Source organism: Vulpes vulpes, chromosome 12 (assembly GCF_048418805.1).
Source record: "Vulpes vulpes isolate BD-2025 chromosome 12, VulVul3, whole genome shotgun sequence".
Classification (NCBI taxonomy): Eukaryota; Metazoa; Chordata; class Mammalia; order Carnivora; family Canidae; genus Vulpes; species Vulpes vulpes.
Window position 1 is genome coordinate 164640859 of NC_132791.1, and position 22253 is coordinate 164663111.

The 22253-nt window shown below is 41.6% G+C and overlaps 1 protein-coding gene across 3 annotated transcripts in view; it reads left to right on the top strand.

Moving 5' to 3' along the window:
* Positions 1-22253, top strand: part of UBE4B (ubiquitination factor E4B) — a 124290-nt gene that overhangs the window by 24216 nt on the left and 77821 nt on the right. For all 3 annotated transcript variants that reach the window (XM_026005051.2, XM_072731259.1, XM_072731260.1), the window contains exon 2: positions 15743-15929. In XM_026005051.2, the coding sequence (XP_025860836.2) occupies positions 15743-15929 (187 nt within the window). The remainder of the gene's footprint in view (positions 1-15742; positions 15930-22253) is intronic.

Below are 22253 nucleotides of genomic sequence, written 5' to 3' on the forward strand. Positions count from 1 at the left end.
GATCTCAACCTGACCTGAAGGCAGAACCTCAACCACTGAGCCGCCTAGGTGCCCCCCAGGGCATTTCTGAGAATATGCCATTTAACCTCTCTTTGGCTTTTGACCCTGGGAATCACTTTTTTTTTCTTTTCTTGAAATTTTATTTATATGGGATGCTTGTGTGGCTCCGTGATTGAACGGGACAGAACAACACGGATGAGACATTGCCCTATGTACATAGCAGAGATAAAAATCAAGCACTTAGACTGAGCTACCCAGGTGCCCCTTGGTAGTCGCTTTTTTTGGAAAGTGTCTTCTTCTGGATGCCATGGATAGATGGCTTTCTTATTTTCCTGTCTCCATCGCAGATTGCTCTTTCCTATTACATCCTAAATGATGTTTCTTGGGATTCTGTTCTTGATTCTCTTTCATTTGCTACCTTCCAGGTGCACTTGTTGAATGAATGAATGAATGAGTGTCCTGTTTGGGGGCATTTATTTTATTTGTTCTCTAGGTACTTACTTAGCTCCTCCTACAGTTCATGGTTAGTTCTGAAGTGCTCAGGAGATAGAGTTCTGCCCTTTTGGTACCTGTAGTTATCTACCAGTACATACTGTTCTGAGTACATACTGATGACTCCCAAATCCCCTTGCCAGTCATATCCCCTGCTTGAGACCTACACCCAGATCTCCAGCTTCCCCAGCATGGTGGGTAGAACACGGCTTCCCAACCTACGGTACCTATACACTTGGCTCTGCTTTGGGGTGTCACTGGAAAGCCACTAAAACTCACCGTGGCTCAGTGCTTATCAAGAGTAATGTTGGGAGCACGTTTTTAAGGTGGATTAAATGAAAGATATGCAGCCTGTACATGCCCTGAGAGAATAGTCTTTAATCATTTTTAGTCAAAGATCTCTTTGAAAACGTTATAAAAAACAGAGGCTCTCCTGACCCTCTGGTTTTGAACTCTTCCTTTGGTGTACTAAAATCTGTCCCTAAGTCAAGCCACACCAGCAGAGGTGATGTGTGGGTCTTCTCATTTGGGCCACTCTAAAATGGCTTTCTCTGAATTTTGTACTGTGGTGGTAAGCCTCTAGCGATATTGATATGTGATATGTTTTGTCAGTCATATACTGTGTTGATACACATGTGTGATGTGCACTCACCTCACTTCTTCTGGCTTAGTCTTCTTTTTCGTATCATCATTTTACTTCTGTCCTAATTTCCTTATCTATTTAATTTTAAGTTAAATTAAAAATGTTTATGTGTTGCTAATCACTTTGAATCCTTGTTAGAAAAGGGAGTGGAAACCATTTCCATAGATACATACAAATATACCTACCAGTGTCAGCATTGTCTACCAGTAAGACATTCTGTTCAGGTGTTCTTACAGGCACCTCACCCCATAGTGTAGTCAGAACTCACCTTCTTTTCTCAAAAATCTCCTTCTGTAGCCTCAGTCTTAGGGAATTATACCATCCACTTAGGCCTGAAATCTAGACTCCATTCTTCCTCACATCTCACTTGCAAATAATGATCAAGTTCTATTGACTGAACAAGTGAAATACCAGTAACTGTCCCTTCCACAATCCTTGTCACACAGGCTTGCTTTGTCCTGCCCCAGTCCATTCTCCACATAGTAGATACAGTGATAAGTTTTAAAAGACAAATCTGACCCAGTTATTCCCTGCTTAAATCCTTCAAAATCTCTTCCTTGCCTTCATGAATAAGTTCAGTCTTAGGATGGTATTCAAACCTCATCATGAGCTTGTCCCAGCCTGCCTTGTATCTTGCCGTGACCATACACACTCATCCTTAAACAACTCAGAATTCCCTAAAACACTGTATGTTCTCATGAAACCTCCCAGCTTTTGACAGTGCTCCTCTGTCCCTTCACCTGACTAACTCCTACTTGTCTTAAAGAAGAAACTCCAGTCAGGTGACATACATGCACAGTGTATGAGTTTGTAAGTTGCTTGGTTTTCAAAATTACTGCCTAGGATGATTTGTTATGACATTAATATATAGTCAGTATAAGTGAATTTGAATCCTGAAAACCCACTAGTGAGAAAAGCAAGGTGATACTCTGTGCACAGATTACTGAGAGTGCCCCTGGGAAATTGAAGTAGTTACAGACATACATATAGTAAGTAACAGATCAACTTATTGAGCTGAAGCAGAAAATGAGATTTGTTTTAAGGATGCAGGGGTTTTCTTTCTGAACCCAAGGACAGAGGATGGCTGAGTCACAGGAAAAGACTGGAACCTGGAATTCAGATGCTGCCTTTGTCTTGGGTTTCTGCTTCATTATACTCATGCCTTGACACCGCCTATTGCCTTCCTCATCCTCACTTAGCAACCCCGGAGACCCTGGCCTCATGCCTACTCTGAGCAGCTGAACACAGCTAGAGAAAACATTTTTCCCTCCACATTTTACTCTTGAGAAATTTCAAATCTGCAAAAGTTTGATTGAGTCACCTAGATTCATCAGTTTTTGGTGTTGCCTTCTTGCCATGTTCAGTTGATCTCAGTATGTACATGTGTGCATGTATAAATGTGTGCGTGCATACATGTACACATGCGTGTGTACAAAACCTATTGATTTTTGGCTGAACTGTTTGAAAGTGTGGGGAACCATAAAGCAGAAATGGGGAAATAGTAGATAGTGGGGAAGGCCTCGCTGGGAAGATAGCATTTGAATGAAGATCCAAAGGAGGGGATGCTGGGCAGTTATCCTGGGGAGAAGTGTGCCGGGGAGACAGAGTCAGCAGTACAGTAAGTGATCCCTAGCGTCAGGTATGTGGTAAATTAAAAAGAGACTGTACTGTAGCCTACTGTGTTCCTGTGCAGATATTCGCTGCAGAGGCTACTTTGTCATCCTGGGTGTTGGAATGAGGATGATCTGGAGTAGAGCTGCACTTCCATCTGAATGTTTTCAGGTTTTACAGACATAGCAGGAAATAACGATGGCTTCATTTCCTTCATCAGAAATTGTATGAAAGGATGGGACGCCTGGGTGTCTCCATGGTTGAGCCTTTGGCTCAGGGCATGATCCCAGTCTGGGGATCGAGTCCTTTTTATTTTATTTTACTTTTGATTTTTGATTTTTTTGGGGGGAGGGGATCGAGTCCTGCATCAGGCTCTCCACAGGGAGCCTGCTTCTCCCTCTGCCTATGTCTCTGCCTCTCTCTCTGTGTCTCTCATGAATAAATAAATTGTTTAAAAAAAATCTTAAAAAAAAATTGTATGAAAGGAGAAGATGGGAAAAAATAGAAATGTATTATGTATCATTGCCATTTTCATTTATGTATAATTTGCAGTTAATAACATCCATTGTAATGTAAATATGCCCAAACAGAATTATGGTGTGTGTCCTTTTGCAACCTGATTTTGCAACTTAATTTGAAAAAGTATGGTGGCAAAACACATAAAAATAATCCTCTTTGAGGCGCCTGGCTGGCTTAAGTCAGTGGAACCTGCAACTCTTGATCTCAGGGTTGTGAGTTCAAGCCTCATGTTGGGTGTGGAGATTGCTTTAAAATAAAATATTTATTTTATTTTTATTTTTAAAAATATTTCATTTATTTATTTGAGAGACAGAGAGAGAGAGAGAGAGAGGCAGACACAGGCAGAGAGAGAAGCAGGCTCCATGCAGGGAGCCCGATATGGGACTCGATCCCAGGATTCCAGGATCATGCCCTGGGCTGAAGGCAGATGCTCAACCGCTGAGCCACCCAGGTGTCCCTAAAATAAAATCTTAAAAAAAAAAAAAAAACTCCTTTTAGGAGCAGAAGATCATGAAGTAATTAGAAAATACATTGTTGTCTTTTATAGATATAGCATTATTGAGCTCCCCATGTATGAGCACGTGTATTATGGGCAAGTGTGTGTAGGCACCTGCGTGTATGCATGTGTAATCTCCCCATGAAGTGATAATGGATACTCCAGACTGAGTTGGGGTCTGAGTTGTCCTCCTTGGTGTCTTTTCTACTCTCATTGTATCTTGTGTAAAACTTACCATACTGTATCATAATTGTTGGTTTTCTTCCCTATCTTTCTCTGTGGATCTGGAAATTCTTGAGGGTAGGGATTTTGACTTGAGTGCTCTTTTATCTTTAGTCTGTGACAGTGACTTAAGTGCACTAAATAAACCAATCAATAAAGGACTGAATCAGGGGGAGGAGTGCGAGATTAAGTTCATAATGTGTTTTTGTTTGTTTTATTTGCTGGTATTCTATATACTTTGGACCAGAAAATAGAAGTGTTTATTTCACTGTACACACTCATCAAAGAGGGAGCTTCCTAATACTCCAATGTTGTTAAAGTTGGATACAGTATCTGAAATACTAACAATATATAAATTCCTAAATTCATAACTGATAATGAACAAATACTATGTTGTCAGGGGAGTAAGGCTGCTTCATAGTGCTGGTCATTGCAACTTCAGAAGGGATTTTCTGCTGTAAAGATCCGTGGGTTGTGGTTAATATTGGGCACTCCAGAGTTAGGTTGTCTGGGTTAATATCTACTCTTCATTTTCTAGCTGTGTGACCTTCAGTGAGTCATCATTTAACCTCTCTGATCTCAGTTTCCTCATCTGTCAAATGGGAAGATAAATGCACTGGTCTCTTTGGATTATTAACTAGGTTTCTTTACAGTAGCATCTGGCAGATGATTTAAGGGCTGGGTAGGTGTTAATCATATTATTAAAAATTATTGTTTTGTCTTAAGAGTTTCCAGTACTCTTTGGTAGTAGTTTTCAATGACAAACATAGAAAACTTTAACATCTGGGTGCTGAATTAGCTCCCGATTTGTAGGAGAGGAGGTGACGGGATTTATTGAGAAGTAAGGAGATCTTGACATGTGTTCAGTTGAAATCTTTGAAGGAGAGTTTCAGTTACTTCTTGCCATAATGTTAAGATTGAGGCAAAAATTATTTTTGTAGAGACACCTGACTGGCTCAGTCTGTAGAGCATAGGACCCTTAATCTCAGGGTCCTGAGTTCAAGATCCACATTAGGTGTGGAGCCTACTTCAAAAAAAAAAAAAAAGAAAATATTTTTCCCTATTTTTGGCCTCATGTATATAGAGTGGCAGTAGCAGATTGAATTTAATATATTTTTTTCAAATGGAAGAGGAATTTAGATGACAAGAGTCTAGCTTTTGGGTGAGGATTAATTTAAAATAGTAAATTTTTAAAAGATAACTGGTAAATATTTGGTCACAGAGATGTGATGTTCAGACCTGAATGCATTTGCTTTGAGATACAAAATCAGCAATAATCAAAAAAAGAAATATCTCCAGGACTCCATTCCAAAGAGTAAATATTCAAAAGTGTTTATGTTAGAATTTATTTATTTATTTTTTTGAGTATTGAGATGCTTTTGTAGAATGAGTATTTACTAAATTTAAAACAATGCTTTTTGGATTTACCACTCCCCCCTCCCCCCAAATAAACTCTTCTAAAAATAAGAGGAACAGTTTGGTCTGTCCTGTCAGAGCCTCTGCCCCACGCCACTGCAGAGGCCTTTGCTGTTTTGAACAGTAGCTGTTTTAAATCTATTTTTAATCAGGAACGTGAGAGTAGGAAATGCACCAGGATAGAACGGTTCTGGAGAAAGCACTGTTTTAATGTCACTTGTGAAATGAGAACTCAAATAGTCAAGACAGAAAAACTCTAGAAATGAGATTTCACGATCTGTATGTTTGGGTTTGAATTGTGGTTCAGGACTTAAGTTGAGGAATTGGAAGTTCCTTTTTTATGCTCTTGGTAGTTTCTCTTTGTAACATCTGGGAAAACAATTCTTTCAAAAAGGACTTTTTTAACTTGAGAAGGTTATATGAATCTTAGGTGCTTAGTGTTAAAAAAGTAGAGTAAGTGGAGAGAAAAAAGTTTAATAATATTTTGATGTGCTGAGCTATTTTTAGTTTGTGTCTCATATGTTGTGATGTTCTGTTTGTGATAAAAGTGAGGTCATATCTCTTAATAGTCAAATTAATTAGATAAGCCTTTTATACTTTTGGTTGCTCAAGAGCCATCCCCTGGGAGTCTCCTGTCTAGATATTCCCTGGGTTCTCAGGCTGCTAAACCAGTTCATTGCCACCCCCGTCATGGAAAGTGCTCAGTCCCTGGAAGGAAACCATCCTCCACTGAATGCTGTGGAGGCCAGAGCAGTGGTGCTGGCCCTTTTGTGGCTGCTTCTCCTCTTCCCAGTAGGTCTTTAAGATGGGGGTGGGTAAGGACGGGGTTTATCAGCTCTCTCCTACCAGTTTGTGTCATGCACAGACCTGCCTGTGTCCCTTACTGCACTCCTCTGTCTTCTTGGATAGTCCACAGTATTTTTTACAGAGTCCTAATTCTTCCCACTCCTTTCCACTCCCTCTTCACTACCTCTCCTCTCCCCTCTCCTCTCCCTCTCCTTCTTACCTGTGTTTTGTGGGATGTTAGGGGTAGGGATAGGGAACACTAGCACAGTGGAAATCTTTCTTGGAAAACTTCCTTCAAGCCCATATTGCATTGAGTCAGGATATTACTCTATGCTTCTTTCACCTGGGAGAACATTTAAATTTAACATCTCAGGCTGAACTTGGCGCCAGATTTAAAAGTAGCTTTATATTTTTTTCAAAAATAGAGTGCATGCTTTTTCAAAATAATACTAATTCCTAAACAAATTTTATGTGCAGTACATTTTCTAGTACTTTTCACTAATTCTTTCATTAATTCAGCAAATATTTAGAGAGCACCTTCCACGTCTCAGGTACTCTTCTAGGCACTGTGAGACATCAGAGGAAAAACTGAAAGAAGCCCTTGCACTAGGAACCTAGAGCCAGGGAATGGTGAATAAGCAGAACATATGTAGGAGGTCAGATAAGAGCTGTGGAGAAAAATGAAACAGAAAACTAGGCACAGATGGTAGTTTTCTCACAACTCTATAGAGGCTATAGTTTTTACCCCCATTGTACAAATGTGAAAACTGAGGCACATAAAGGGTTTAGTGATTTTTCTTGATCCTACCTAGGTAGTAAGCAGTAAAAGTTGAACTTGAATTTGAAACCAAGCATGGGCTCCTAAGTTAGCTGCCCATAAGGTAATGAAACCCCAAAGAGATCTTCCCAAATACTGGTTTTTGTGAAAATTTAAGTCTCCCTTCATTAGGCCTTCTGTTGTATTGGTGTATATAGGTAAACACATTTTTTTAAAGATTTTGTTTATTTATTCATGAGAGAAACACGGAGAGAGACAGAGACACAGGCAGAGAGAGAAGCAGGCTCCTTGCAGGGAGCCCAATGTGGGACTCAATCCCCAGGCCTCCAGGATCATGCCCTGAGCCAAAGGCAGACGCTCAGCCACTGAGCCACCCAAGCATCCCTAGATAAACACATTTTAAAGATATTATTTATTTTAGAGAGCTGGGGGAGGAGCAGAGGAGGGAGAGGCGGGGGAAAGAATCCTCAGCACTAAGTGCGGAGCTGGAAGTGGGGCTCAATCTCCTGACCCTGAGATCATGACCTGAGTTGAAACCAAGGGTTGGACACTTAACCAACAAAGCCATCCAGGTGACCCTAGATAAACACATTTTAAAATTTAAAATACTACTTTAATTTCAGTATCAGATAGTAAATACAAGTTAACATAAGGTATTTTAATTTTAATTACTATTTATTCTTTTATGCTAAATTTTAAAAAGTTGTAGAATCCACACAAAGAATGTAGCATTTATAGGCCTTGATGGACAAGAAGGATTAATTTTTTTAAAAATTATTTCATGTTTGAGGGGTGCCTGAGTGGCTTAGTCAATTAAGTATCTGCCTTTGGCTCAGGTCATGATCTCAAAGCCCTGGGATCCAGCCTTGCATCAGGCTCCCTGCTTGAGAGGGAGCCTGCTTCTCCCTCTCCCTCTGCCCTTCTCTGCATCTCATGCTCTTTGTGTCACTTTCTCTCAAGTAAATAAAATCTTTTAAAAAAAATAAAATTATATCATGTTTGAAAGATAGAAAAGATTGCATTTGCCGTTTGAGTTATGAAGAACAAAATGAAGACCCACGAATCTACTACCCATGCTGAAAGCATGCAGACCAGTGAATTTTCAAACAGCGGACACAACTGTGAAACTAGTGTCTGAGAAAGTCGACCATCATTGGTACCCTAGAAGCTTGCTCACACCTCTTTTTTGTTTTGGAACTTGATGGAGTCATGCAATCTGCACTTTATTATATCTAGCTGTTTCTGCTCAATATTGTTTGTTTAATTTTTTTTTAATTTTTTTTTATTTATGATAGAGAGAGAGAGAGAGAGAGAGGCAGAGACACAGACAGAGGGAGAAGCAGGCTCCATGCACCGGGAGCCTGATGTGGGATTCGATCCCGGGTCTCCAGGATCGCGCCCTGGGCCAAAGGCAGGCGCCAAACCGCTGCGCCACCCAGGGATCCCTCAATATTGTTTGTGAGAGTCATCCAGGCTGTTGTGTAGAGCACAGGCTCACTCATTAGATTGCCCCATGGACTCCCAAGTAGGAATATACCATAATTTATCTTTACCCGTAGTTTTTAAGTACTTTTTCATATACTACCCCGTTTAATTATTATAGCTACCTGAGGAAGCTATTTAGGACTGAGTTTATTATCCCTGTTTCCTAGCTGAGGAAGAGTTTAATGTGTTATCCAAGATGACAGCAAGCATGGCCAGTCTGGGGTGGCACCAGGATGCAGGTTTCCTGACGGATCCTGGGTTCATGTCCCTCTGCTGTGCATTTTTTAGTGTGTTGTGCATGTAACACCACTGGGGTCAGTAGCCCATCTGTCTTTAGACACTTTCATCCTTCCTTCTCTTCCTTGGCAGGGTAGACTGGTGGACTGTCTCCGTAATCACTCCCTTCCCCTCCTCCACTTAGCTCTTTTGTTTCTTTTCTTTTTTTTTTTTCTTTTACAGTAAAAAGCCTCAGAAAGCAGTACTTCTAGTCTCCCGTTCTTTGTTGGACTGGCTCCAGTCCAGCTTTCAGCCCCATTCCATCAAAATAGGTCTCAATGAGGCCCTCAGTTCTCTTTTCTTTTCTTTTCTTTTCTTTTCTTTTCTTTTCTTTTCTTTTCTTTTTTCTTCTTTTCTTTTCTTTTCTTTTCTTTTCTTTTCTTTTCTTTTCTTTTCTTTCTTTTTTTTTAGAATTCATTTATTTATTTGAGAGAGAGCATGAGCTGGGGGAGAGGCAGATGGAGAGGAGAGGCAGACCCTTGCAGAGCAGAGAGCCCAATGCTGGGCTCGATCCCAGGATCCTGGGATCATGATCTGAGCTGAAGGCAGACACTTAACTGGCTGAGCCAAAGGTCCTCCTTGCCAGGTCCACTGGTCAGTCTTCATGTTGCTCAGCCCGTACACAGAGTGATGTCATTCGTGGCTGAAATCCTCTGCCTGGTATCTAGGAAGCCAGGGAGTGTCAGCCCTCCTGGTGAACCCTGAGGCCCCTCAATGCCACTCTCACTCTCCTTTATTGGTGTCACTTCCTCTCCCCCACTCCAGGGGGCGTATTGTAGGGCTTCATCCTCAGACTTCTGAATCCCTATGGGCACACACTGCTGAGGTGACCTTGTCCCAGGTCACCTGTTCTGTCTGGAAGCTGACAGCTCTCACCGGGGCATCCTGACCTGCCCTCTGTCCTGCCTTCTGTCAGATCATGTGTTTTAATTGCTGTTTAATTACTACCTATTTTAAAAAGATTTTAATTATTTATTAGAGAACGCAGGAGCAGGGGGAGGAGCAGAGGGAGAAACAGGCTCCCCCCTGAGCAGAGACCCATAAATGAGGCTCTATCCCAGGACCTGAGCTGAAGGCAGACGCTTAACCGACTGAGCCCCCAAGTGCCCCCTAATTACTATCTTCTCAAAAAGCGGTAGAATTCACACGAAGACAACTCTGTCTCATGTTTAATAATCATGTGTCTAAAAGAACTTTTATCTCCTTCCTCTCTCCTTGTTTCTTACCATCTTTGTCTCAGTAAACTGATTTGATAAGTTGCTCTGGCCCAGGATGTTGGTGTCAGCCTTATTACCTCCTTTGGCACTGTCTAGTCCACCAGCAAATCCTGTGAGCTTGCGCTCTACTTTCAAAGTGTGTCCCAGTTGACCACTCACTACAATGTTCACGGCCTCACTCATTTGAGTTCAGGTCATTGTCATCCTTCTAAGGATCCTCTCTACTTTTGCCCCTACAGTTTATTTTCTGTAGCAGCCAAAATAATCATATGAACATAAGTGGAATTACATTACTCTTCTGAATAAAATCCCCTGGTGGCTTCCCAGTGCTGGGGCTTTCACCACAGCCTATAAGACCCCTTCATGCCGGTGCACTCACCATCTGCTGTTTCCTTCTTGCTCATTTTGCTCCAGCCACATACGGTTTGCTGACCTGGAACATGAGCCAAGCACACTCCCATCATCCTTCCCAGATATCCACCTGCTTTACTCTCTGTCTTCCTTCGTTTTTTTTTTTTTTTTTTTTTCCTCTGTCTTCCTTCGTGTTTGCAGATGCCTTCTTTACCCAAGAGGCCTCTCCATCCACCTGCTGTGAGAATCGCAGCACCCTCTCCCCAGTGGGCCCCGCTCTCCCTCCCTACTTCATCTCTCTCTGAGGGTACTCATAACCACCTGACATCCTTTTTGTCCATTTGGCTGTTGTCCTTTTGGCCTCTGCTAGAATCCAAGTGCCATGAGAGCAGGAACTATTTAGTTTACTGTGGTACTCAATATTTGTTGAATGAGAGGATATCTGAAAAAGAGTTAATGTCAGAAGTCTGAAACATTGGGCTTTGACTATTTAGTGAAACACTCTTCTGGTGGCTTTATTACTTCACCTGTCTTGATTCCACATACTACTTTTCCCCATCATTGGATATGTACAGAGCTGTTACATGCCCGGCACTACACTCAGTGCTGGAGATACACCAGGGAAAACAACAGACGTGGCTTCTTATGGAGCTTCTGTCCTACTAGGGAAATAGTAAGCAAGACAGTAAGAAATAGATAATATAATTCCAGGGTCGCCTGGGTGGCTCAGTTGGTTAAGCATCCAACTCTTGGTTTTGGCTCAGGTCATGATCTCAGGGGCCTGTGATCAAGCCTCACATGAGAGCTTCACATTCAGCGTGGAGTCTGGTTCTCTCTCTCTCTCTGCCCACCTCCCCCCCTTTGCTCATGAGTATGTGTGCATGCATGCTCTCTCTCTCTCTCTCAAATAAATAAATAAATCTTTTTTATATAAATAAATAAATCTTAAAAAAAAAAGAAGTACGTAAAATAATTACAGACCATGCAGAGTGCTTGAAGCATATGATCAAAGGGCTACAATATTAATGAGTGTAGAGGGGAAGATAGTGCTAGATAAGGTGACCAGGGAAGTCCTCTAGGAGGAAGTGACATTTAAGCTGAGAATGGAATGAAGGGAAAGAACCAGCCATGCCAAGAATTAGAAAAATTGCCTCTAGGCTTAAGGAATTGTAAGTGGCTGATGGTAAGATAGAGCTTAAGGTGCTCTAGGAACTGTCAAAGTACCAGCATGGTTGCCACCTAGTGTGGTGTACCAGGAGCCTGGAGAGACATAGCAGGTTGCGCCATAGAACACAGTGAGGACTTGGTTTTTATTCCAAGTGCAGTAGGGAAGCCATTGAATGGTTTGGGCAGGAGAGGGTGGGTTGTGTTTTTAAAGAATTACTGTGATTGCTGCGTGGAGAATAGATTGTGGGGGAAAGTAGGATAACATGCTTTCTTATCGCTTAGGATTTTATTCTATACTTAGATTTTTAAAATCGCCCCAGCCCTTGGCAACCGCTATTCTACCTTCTGTCTCTCTGAATTTGACTGCTCTGGGTACCTTATATAAGTGGAATCATACAGTATTTGTCTTTTTATGACTAGCTTACTTCACTCAGTATCATGTCCTCAAGGTTCATCTGTGTTGTAGCCTGTGTGAGAGCATCCTTCCTTTTTAAGGCTGAATAATATTCCATTGTGTGTATATGCCACATTTTGTTTATCCATTTATCCATTGATGGACACTTGGGTTGCTTCTACACCTTAGCTCTTACAAATAATGCTGCTATGAACATGGGTGAACAGATTGCTCTTTGAGTCCCTGCTTTCATTCTCTTGGGTATTTTTGTTTCCTAGGAGTAGATTTCCTGGATCCTATGGTAATTCTATTTCTAATTTTTTGAAGAACCACCCAACTGTTTAAAATGGTGGCTGCACCACTTGACTTTCCCATCACTAGTGCAGAAGGGTTCCAGAGTCTCCACATCCTCACCAGCACCTGTTGTTTTACGGTTTTTCAGTGGCAGCCATGTTAGTGGGTATAACGCGTTATCTCATTGTGGTTTGATTTGCATTTCAGAAATCTTGAAAGTGATTAAAGAAAGCAATATGCAGCCTTTGTTATCACCATGCCAGAGTGGACACAGATTCATTAGGACCTTTTGCAGAGGGTGTGTTGAGAAAGGGTGATGGCCTGGATAGGGTTATGGCAGAGGAGCTGAGAGGAGAGGGTGGACCCAGGTAGAACGAGCAGAGCTTGGTGATAAACTGTGTTTGAGGAGATGGGGAAGTGAGAAAGCAGTGAACACAAATCGTAGGTCTCTGGCTTGAGTAATTGGACTGGGAACAGGTCGGGGTGGGAATTTCTGAGCCACGATCCCCACACTCCACCCCCAGTAAGTGTTCATGAGAGAAATCATTAATCTCTTGCAGTGAGTTTTTTCATCTCAATCCCAATTCTCCCTTGGATGAGTTGTGATGACCTTCACTGTTCTCTGTTCGGGGAGTGAGCGCTGAGCACCTGTTACAGACAGTAGGGAGATAAGGATGAATAAGAGAGGGTGGCCTGCTTCTCAGAAGTTTGGTCTCAGGACTCCTTTGCACTCTTAGGATATGGTGAAGATTTTCCAAAACAAACACTTTAGTGAGAAAAATGACATTGTTTTCACTTCTGCAAAGCTTTTTAGTGTCTGATTTACTAGAATACAGCTGAATTCTCATATTAAATTCTGTATTTAAGTGTTGCAACGTGACATGTCACGTAGTCTCTGGAAAGCTCCATCAGACACTTGAGAACGAGAGCGAAAAAGGCAGATGTCTTAGTGATATTGTAAAAATAGCTTTGGCCTCTACAAGGGTCTTGGAGACCCCCAGAGATCCCCAGACTGTTGGGTTAGTGGTGAGGGCATATGTGCTGGAGCCAGACTGCATGAGCTCATATTCCAGTTCTGCCACTTACTAATTAGGCAAAGATATAACCTCTGTGCTACAGTTTGCTCATATATATAGTGGGCATAAGTATCTACAAAGGCTCATTAAGAGGATAAGTGAGTATGGATGTATAAAGTGTTGAGAACATGGCTAGAAGGCAAAGTGCTGAGTTAGTGTTTAATTTTTTAATTTTTTAAAGATTTTATTTATTTATTCATGAGAGACACACACACACACACACAGAGAGAGAGAGAGAGAGAGAGAGAGAGAGAGAGAGAGAGGCAGACACAGGCAGAGGGAGAAGCAAGCTCCATGCAAGGAGCCTGATGTGGGACTCGATCCCGGGTCTCCAGGATCACACCCTGAGCTACAGGCGGCACTAAACCGCTGCACCACCAGGGCTGCCCCAGTTTTATTTTTTTAAATTTATAATCTCTGCCCTCAACATGGGCCTCAGACTCACAACTCTGGGATCAAGGGTCACATACCCAACTGTCTGAGCCAGCCAGGTGTCCCTCAGTGTTTATTTTGAGTAATTAAGACCTGATCCTTCCTTCAAGGGATTTAATCTAGTGAAGTAGATAGATAAACAACCAAACAACTTCAGGATTTTGTGTAAATTCGTTGATGTATTTGCAGCAGGGGCATTGGAGTGGGCTTTTCAGCTGTGGGGTCAAGAATCAGGATGTCTTTGGTTGTCTGAACAATAGAAGGAGCAGATTTTCTGCAGTGTTAAAATGACAGATTCTTATTTCAAATTAGGTCCATCCCAGTTAGCATTTGTTAGAGGTTAACTTTTTCTTCTTCGTTATTTGTAATGGAATGAGTGTGGCAGCCTAGTTGATTTGCTTCTTTGATGCCTATGTAGAGGGAGAAGCCTTATCACAGTAGTTAGATGTCCTCACTACCTGGGACAGAGAGCATGGTTGGTGAGAATTTATTGCCTAGTTTTGAATTAATGACTATCAAAATGAGAGGGAAACATTTCTGTGATCCACTGGAATTTTGTGGTAGATAATTGTAATCACTGGAGTATTATAAGGAAGAAGTGGCAGATTATATTTTTATTGCAATTAAGTAAGAAAAATCCAGTTACTTTGCTCTAAAAGTGATGGCAAAATTTGTCTTGGTTTAACGATTGTTACTTTTGAAACTTTTGTTTTAGTGAATTAAATTCAGTATTAATTTAAAATCTTATCTATTAAGGGGAGCTTGGGTAGCTTAGTCGGTTGAGTATTTGACTCTTGATTTTTGCTCAGGTCCTCTCAAGGATCATGAAATCGAGCCCTTGGGTGTGGAACCTGTTTGGGGTTCTCTCTGCCTTTTCTCCCACCTCCTACCCCCTCTCTCTTCCTCTCTAAAAACAAACAAACAAACAAACAACTCAGCTCTTTAAAATAATGAAGTTACACAGTTTTATTAAAATAACAAGATTTGGGATCCCTGGGTGGCGCAGCGGTTTGGCGCTTGCCTTTGGCCCAGGGCGCGATCCTGGGGACCCGGGATCGAGTCCCACGTCGGGCTCCCGGTGCATGGAGCCTGCTTCTCCCTCTGCCTGTGTCTCTGCCTCTCTCTCTCTCTGTGACTGTCATAAATAAATAAAGATTAAAAAAAAAATGTTTAAAAAAAAAAATAGCAAGATTTGAGGCAGCCCCGGTGGCGCAGCAGTTTAGCGCCGCCTGCAGCCCAGGGTGTGATCCTGGAGACCCGGGATCAAGTCCCACGTCAGGCTCCCTGCATGGAGCCTGCTTCTCCTTCTGCCCGTGTCTCTGCATCTCTCTCTTTCTCTGTGTCTCTCATGAATAAATAAGTAAAATCTTAAAAAAAAAAAAAACAAGATTCAGTTTAAAAGTATAGTGTGCTTATGGTGGATTCACATTATCAGTTAAGGAAGTGTGATAAACAGGGGTTGTAAGGCAATAAGATGCAGTTTTTATTTTATTTTATTTTATTTATTTATTTATTAAAATAATTTATTTTGGGACACCTGGGTGGCTCAGCAGTTAAGCATCTGTCTTTGGCTCAGGGCGTGATCCTGAGGTCCCCGTCCCGGGATCGAGTCCCACATTGGGCTCCCTGCATGGAGCCTGCTTCTCCCTCTGCCTACGTCTCTGCCTCTCTGTATCTCTCATGAATAAATGAGAGGCAGAGACGTAGGCAGAGGGAGGGAGGAAGAGAGAGAAGCAGGCTCCCTTTAGGGAGTCCGATGCGGGACTTGATCCCAGGACTCCAGGATCATGACATGAGCTGAAGGCAGACACTCGGTCACTGAGCCACCCAGATGCAGTTTTTAAAAAGTGAGGTGGTTGTGAAAGTGCTAGTATGCTAAGTTCTTACTTGTTTTGAACGAATCCTTTTTTCTCAAGGTATATTTAGTTGTTAAACTACAGTGTGGCTTTTTAAAAAAATAATAAACAAACAAACAAACAAACTCCAGTGTGGCTTTTTATGGTTGCTGACAATGTTAATGTTGTTCGACTCAGACAGAATTGTGTTTCTGTGGTTGAAAAATCAAATGTCTTTTCTCCTTGTTGTAGATCCGACGGAGGCGCCTTGCACGACTTGCTGGTGGACAGACCTCCCAGCCGACCACCCCACTCACCTCGCCCCAGAGGGAGAACCCTCTGGGGCCTCCTATTGCAGCATCAGCCCCAGGCCCTTCCCAGAGCCTTGGTCTCAATGTCCACAACATGACCCCAGCTACCTCCCCTATAGGTGCATCAGGTAAGCCTTACTTTTGTACCTGGGACCCATTTATAATTTCAGTCATAGCTTTCTAGGAAGCTTTCTAGGTTGTGACATTTTCACAATAAGGTGAAATGAATTGGGCAGCAACTTTTTAAAATCCTGCGAGCGGTTGTTTAAAAGGTTAAGATCATTATATTGGGTTTGGTTAATCTCGATTCATTTTGGTGATGACGTGTTAAACCTAATGGTTTTCTTTTCCATGACTTTCGTCGTTTGTTTCAAACAGGATCAGGTCTTAATCACCGATGGCAAAGTGATTAAGACTTAATTTGGTTTACCTGATTTTGAGTTTGGTTGGTACTTTTCTTTTATGATAAAATCATCTGAAAATGCAAGATTGAAATAATGGTCAAAATAACAAGTCTCTATATGAATTTCCTTTTTTAAATTTTACATTGTCTTGTAACTCTGAATTTTCAGGGTGTAAAAGTTTTACTGATGGATGTTTTATAACTATCTCATTGACAATTATTTAACTATTATGAAAGTTTTTTCTTTATAATTAATGGGCTCAAGGTTGATATCCTTTGTTGGGACTTTTTGTTGGGAAACAGTTATATTGATGCATACTCTATATTTGAAAACATCTGTCTTTTATCAGGTGAACTTTTTGTTGAACATAAGAATTATTACCATTATAATTAGTATTATGATTAGGATTCTAATTTTGAAAAAGCAGGTGCATTCAGACCTGCATTCACTGTCATGTCATCAAATAATTTAATGTGATTGTTAGTTCTGCAGTCATGGTAATGCACTTTTCCTTAGTTGCCTTCCACATAATCTGTTTTTCTGAACTAAGTAACTTGTCAGTTAAAAGTATTTGCAGTTTCTGTTACCATAAGCCTTGTTAGACATCATTATAGACTCTTCCCCTTGTAAACATAAATGCTTGTACATCCTTCTGTTAATTATAAAAGTGAGAGATGCTTATGCCACATCATCAGTTATAAACAGTGCGTTTGCCTGAAATGTATTCTCTGTACACCTCTGAGAAGCTGTGATGGTCTTCTGAGAAGGGAAGGGCTCAGGATTCCAGTTGGGTTTTTACCCTTTCCTTGGAAACAGTGCTACCGGACCGTGCTGTTTGTCTCACTATGACCAAGTCCCACCTGAAATGCTGGGAACTGTTGGGGGAGACCTGGGGGAAAGGAAGGTGCCTGAGCTCTCACTGCATCAGCAACAGGCAGGAAGGAGGCCCATGTCAGAGTCATGCTCATACCTTAGATGCAGATGACAGGAGATTCCCATAAGCTTCCCATCCCCACATCCTCCTGCCTGCCTGTATGTGTGGCCGGTTCTTGTTAAGTTTTTTTTTTTTTTTTTTTTTTTAATTTTTTTGTCTTGTTAAGTTTGAATCGCCCACCCCTACCGGATTCTGTCCCCTGATGCCATCTCTTCTCCCCTACTCAGAGCCATTGCCCCAGCACTTCCCATCTTTCCTGCTTCCTAGGGGTTTCTGTTGCAAGTAGAAAACTTATTTTTTTAGCAGTCATTATACATGCTGTTCCTACTCCCATCATGGGAATACATAAAAAGGAACTCTCCTGATCTCATTTCCCCTGCCAGCTTCCACCCCACTGCTCTGCTCTGCATCACAACAAAACTTCTGGTGCATGAATTGCCTGTCCTCTGTCTCCTTCTTTTGTCCTTGCACCCACTGCTAATTCAAATCCACATGAGTGAGGCCTACTGTGCTCTGAGTCACCATCACAGCCTCAGGTGATGGGGCTTTGGCCCTCTTCTTGACATGCTTTCTTTTGGTTTTCTGAGATCCTCACTCTCGTGGTTTTCATCCTTTCTGTTTCTTCTTGCAGCTTTGTATGGTTCTTTTTCATTTCTCTGACCTGTAGATGTCAGGGGTCTAGGACTCAGTATTTAACCTGTTGTTCTTTCCATCTGTGTTGATTCTCTTACTGATTTTATCTGGTTTTCCAGCTTTAATTGTTATCTCCAAGCTGCTGGTCCCCAGTTGATTTTTCTAGCCCAGAAATGTTCTTGAATCTCAGACTCTGACGTCATCTCAGAAGCATCTCATAGTTAACACATCCAAAACTGAGCTCTGGATATTTCCTCACATCTTGTCTTCTCCTAGAATCCCATCTCAATAAATGGCAGTTCATTTTTCTCAAGTTGCTTAAGCCTAAAACATTGCCTTTTCTTTTTTACCTCATATTCTAGATCAGGAGTCAGCAAACTTTCTGTAAAGGGCTAGATAGTAAGTATTTTTGATTTTGCAGACTCTGTAGTCTCTGTCACAACTATTTGTTTTTCCTTCTGTACCATAAGAGCAGCCACAGACAATATATAAACGAAAGAGCATGGCAGTGTTTCAGTAAAACTTTATTTACAAAAACAGGTAGTAAGCCAAATGAGGAGTCTAGAACACGAACATATCTTACCTGGATTATTGGAGTGGCCTTCTGACTGTTGTCTCCATGCCTACACTGGCTTCACTTCAGGCTCTTTGGATAGTACCAGACTGGGTCCCACTGGAGCACAAGTACAAGCTTGTAGAACAGAAGGGTTATTTTTCACAGCAAGCTCATTATGCCTCCATCACAAACTAATGGAAGAGTTGGGCAGCTCTAGATGGTTAGTTTTGAGCAGCGCACCTCTATGCTGTGAAGTCTTGATTATGTTTCTCACATAACCACCATTATTCATAACCACAGCCAGCTAGATATTATTAGCTATGCGCCTGGCAGGTTGGATAAACAAATTTTCACAGATTTATTAAGTAAACAAGTTTAAACAAAATGAAACAGAAAACAAGCACCTCATAAGATGGGCCATGTCAGTTTTTTATTCGCTCCCTCCATTGGCTCCCCACCTCATCAAGAATGAAAGTCAAAGTCCTCACCTCCACCCAAGGCTATGTGTGACCTGGCCCTGCTTTGGCTCTGCTCCTCCTCCTTGCTGCCTCTGCTCCAGCCATACAGGCTTCCTTGCTCTTCCTGGAACATTCCAGCCATGACCCCTCTTGGGGGCCCTAAAAATCTACATGGCTTTTCCATTCAGCTCTTCAGATGTTTATGTAAGGGTCACCAGCTTTGGCCACACTGTCTGGAAGTACTACCTCTACCTGACATGTATACTTTGTCTTTGAGCTCTTGTCACCAGCTCATGTTGCACATATATGACTTGTCTATCCTGTTTCCTTTGCTTCTCCTACTAAAGTGTAAGCCACGGTACAGAGATTTTTTTACCGACTGTAGTATCCCAGTGTGTTTAGCAGTGCTCGGCACATTAAATCAGTTCATCTGCTGAATTAATAAGTGACTCACAAGAGAAAATGACCAAAACAACATAGACTTATATAACTTAAAAGAAAATCTCAGGGGCAGCCCCGGTGGCGCAGTGGTTTAGCGCCGCCTGCAGCCCAGGGTGTGACCCTGGAGACCCAGGATGGAATCCCACATCAGGCTCCTTGCATGGAGCCTGCTTCTCCCTCTGCCTGTGTCTCTGCCTCTCTCTCTCTCTCTGTGTTTCTCATGAATAAATAAATAAATAAATCTTAAAAAAAAATCTCAAGAGGACATGATAGGTTTTCATTTAAAAAATGTGAAAAGTCGGGGATCCCTGGGTGGCTCAGCGGTTTAGCGCCTGCCTTCAGCCCAGGGCATGATCCTGGAGTCCTGGGATCGAGACCCACATCAGGCTCCCTGCATGAAGCCTGCTTCTCCCTCTGCCTGTGTTTCTGCCTCTCTCTCTGTGTGTCTCTCATGAATAAATAAATAAAATCTTTAAAAAAAAATGTGAAAAGTTACTGTGAGGAAGAGGAGGGCCACTGCTTATTTTCTGTGGTCCTTGATGGTAGATGGAGGGCCAGTGGGTAGATTTACCATCCACTGAATATGAAAGAGAAACTTCTGTTCTAGAATCAAGAAGTGCTTTCTGGATAGACACAGATCCTGGGTAAACTGGCACCGTGGTGAGGACTTCCTCATCTAGGAGTGATGTGGCAGTCACTTGGCAGCCTTTTTAGTTGAGATGCTTTCTGATACAGGTTATTAGCACAAAGCTTGGGGAGCTGCGATGAGTCCTGCAAGTTGCTTCTCCCATCAGTGATCCCACCTTTTGCAACCCTTTTACTGGGGCCGCCATAACAAAGTATCACAGTTTGATGGCCTGGAACAACAGAATTATATTCTGTCACAATTCTGAAGGGTAGAAGTCAAAAGTCAAGGTATAGATAGAACTGTGCTTCCTCAGAAAGCTCCAGTGAAGACTCTTCTAGCTTCTGTTGGTTGCTGGTCATCCTTGGCTCTTCTTGGCTTATGGCCGCACCACTCCACCGTCCTTTGTGTTTTCATGGCCATCTCTCTGTGTGTGTCTGTGTTTAAGTTTCCCTTTTCTTGCAAGGATACCAATTATTGTATTAGGGACCTCATCTTAACTTAATGACATCTGCAAAGACCTTGCTTCCCCGTGGAAGTACCATTTATGGACTTTTTTGTTGTTGCTGTTTTAATCACCATCCCTTCCTCCCTTTAGAGTATAAGGTTAGAGCAGGGACCTTATCAATGCTGTTCATTCCCAGAACCATGCTAGCACATAGTAGGTATTATGTCAGCCACACAGTCAGTTAAGTGACTGAGTGAATGAAAAGATATTTTGGGGGGGAATGTTAGATGCAAAATAAGACTTGAGTTCTATTGATTGATTAACTGATTTTATTTTGAGTAATCTCTACACCCATTGTGGCTCTAAGTTACAACCCCAAGATCAAGAGTTGCACACTTCACTGACTGAACCACCCAGGCGCCCCTTGAGTTCTAGTTAGAGAACATTTACTGTAATATTACTCTTTCACCACGATCAGCTCTAGTTTGTCTCTTTGCTTTTCCTGGCACTCTGAGCAGAATTTTAAAAATCCTTAAGCCTATTTTTTTCCAAAATTTTACCAAAAAGTTTTTACAGAATATTCTGGACATACACAATAGGTAGCATCCATGAGACATAGTACCTCCTGTGAGCCCCCGATGGAATCTCTGGTTCCCCACACCTATCCCCAACACCAGCAGATCCATTCTGAATTTAACATTTATCATGCTCAGACATTTCTTAATTCTTTTTATTTTTTTATGACATTGTTAATATAACATTGCTTTTGGCTGTCTTAAAACTTTATGACTATGGGTAATATTTTTCCTACAGCTGATTGCCACTTTTTTTTTACAGTCATGATTGATTATGTTGCTTTTACGTGTCGGTTCGGCCTGCGTTTATTCAGGGCTTACGGCAGACCCAGTGCTAGGTCATGGGAATGCAAAGATGAGTGAGGCTCCCTTTCTTTCCTGGAAGAGTTTACCATCCAATACAGGAGAAGATGTTCTTTTGTTTCCTTTTAAAAATCTGTGCTTATTAAATTCCTGGGAGGATGAACTGGTTTTCCTAGTTCCTTCCCCTGTTTTTAGATTGTTCCGTGATTGCCCAGCCTTTGGCAATTCTTAACCCTGTTGGATGATTTTTATTTTCCAGTCTTGTTTTGATATTATACTTCTCTTCTTTCTGTTTCCTTTGATGTCTACCCCTTAGACATCTTGAATATATCGAGCTAAAGCCCTACCCTTCCTGGCTGTCATGACCTCTCCGAAGACATGGCCATTCTTGTCCAAGAGTCCCCCAGTAAATCCTTTACCAGCTGATTTTATGTTGACAGAATTATTAGCTTGAGTGGAACAAGTTCCCTGGATGCCTTTTCTACACTCTCAAGCCGGAGTTCTTAAAAGATTGTTGTCTTTTCATGAGTTCTTCTGGCAAACTGATGAAGCCTTTGATTGGCATCTCAGAGGATATTTTTAAATGCATATAATAAAACATAAGATTACAAAGGAAACCAATTATATAGAAATATAGTTATCACAATATTTTTAAAGATTGTGACATAATCATTTATGTACTTCTATGTTAAATGCTTTAAATAAAAGATCTAGTAGCTAATCAAACAGCTACTATAATTTCAACCCCCTTAATTCTGTTTCCATTTTTTGTAAAGAGCTTCTGCTCTGGGAGCAGAAATGAACAAGGGGGGGGCCTGTTTGGAATAAGTAAGAAGCCCAAATGATATGTTTGGCATCTGGGCTAGTTCCAGGGTTTGGATTAGAAACACAGAAGCCATTTCCTCTGTCTGACTGCTAGTCTTTAATATACTTAGTAATAATTTAATCTAAATTATTCTTATGTTTGAAAATAGTCTTTGTCCTGCTTCCATTTATGAATTCAAATACTCGTTTAATGGCTTCTATGTGCTAGGCACTGTATTAGGAGCTAGGGCTGCAGGCAAAGATGGACAGG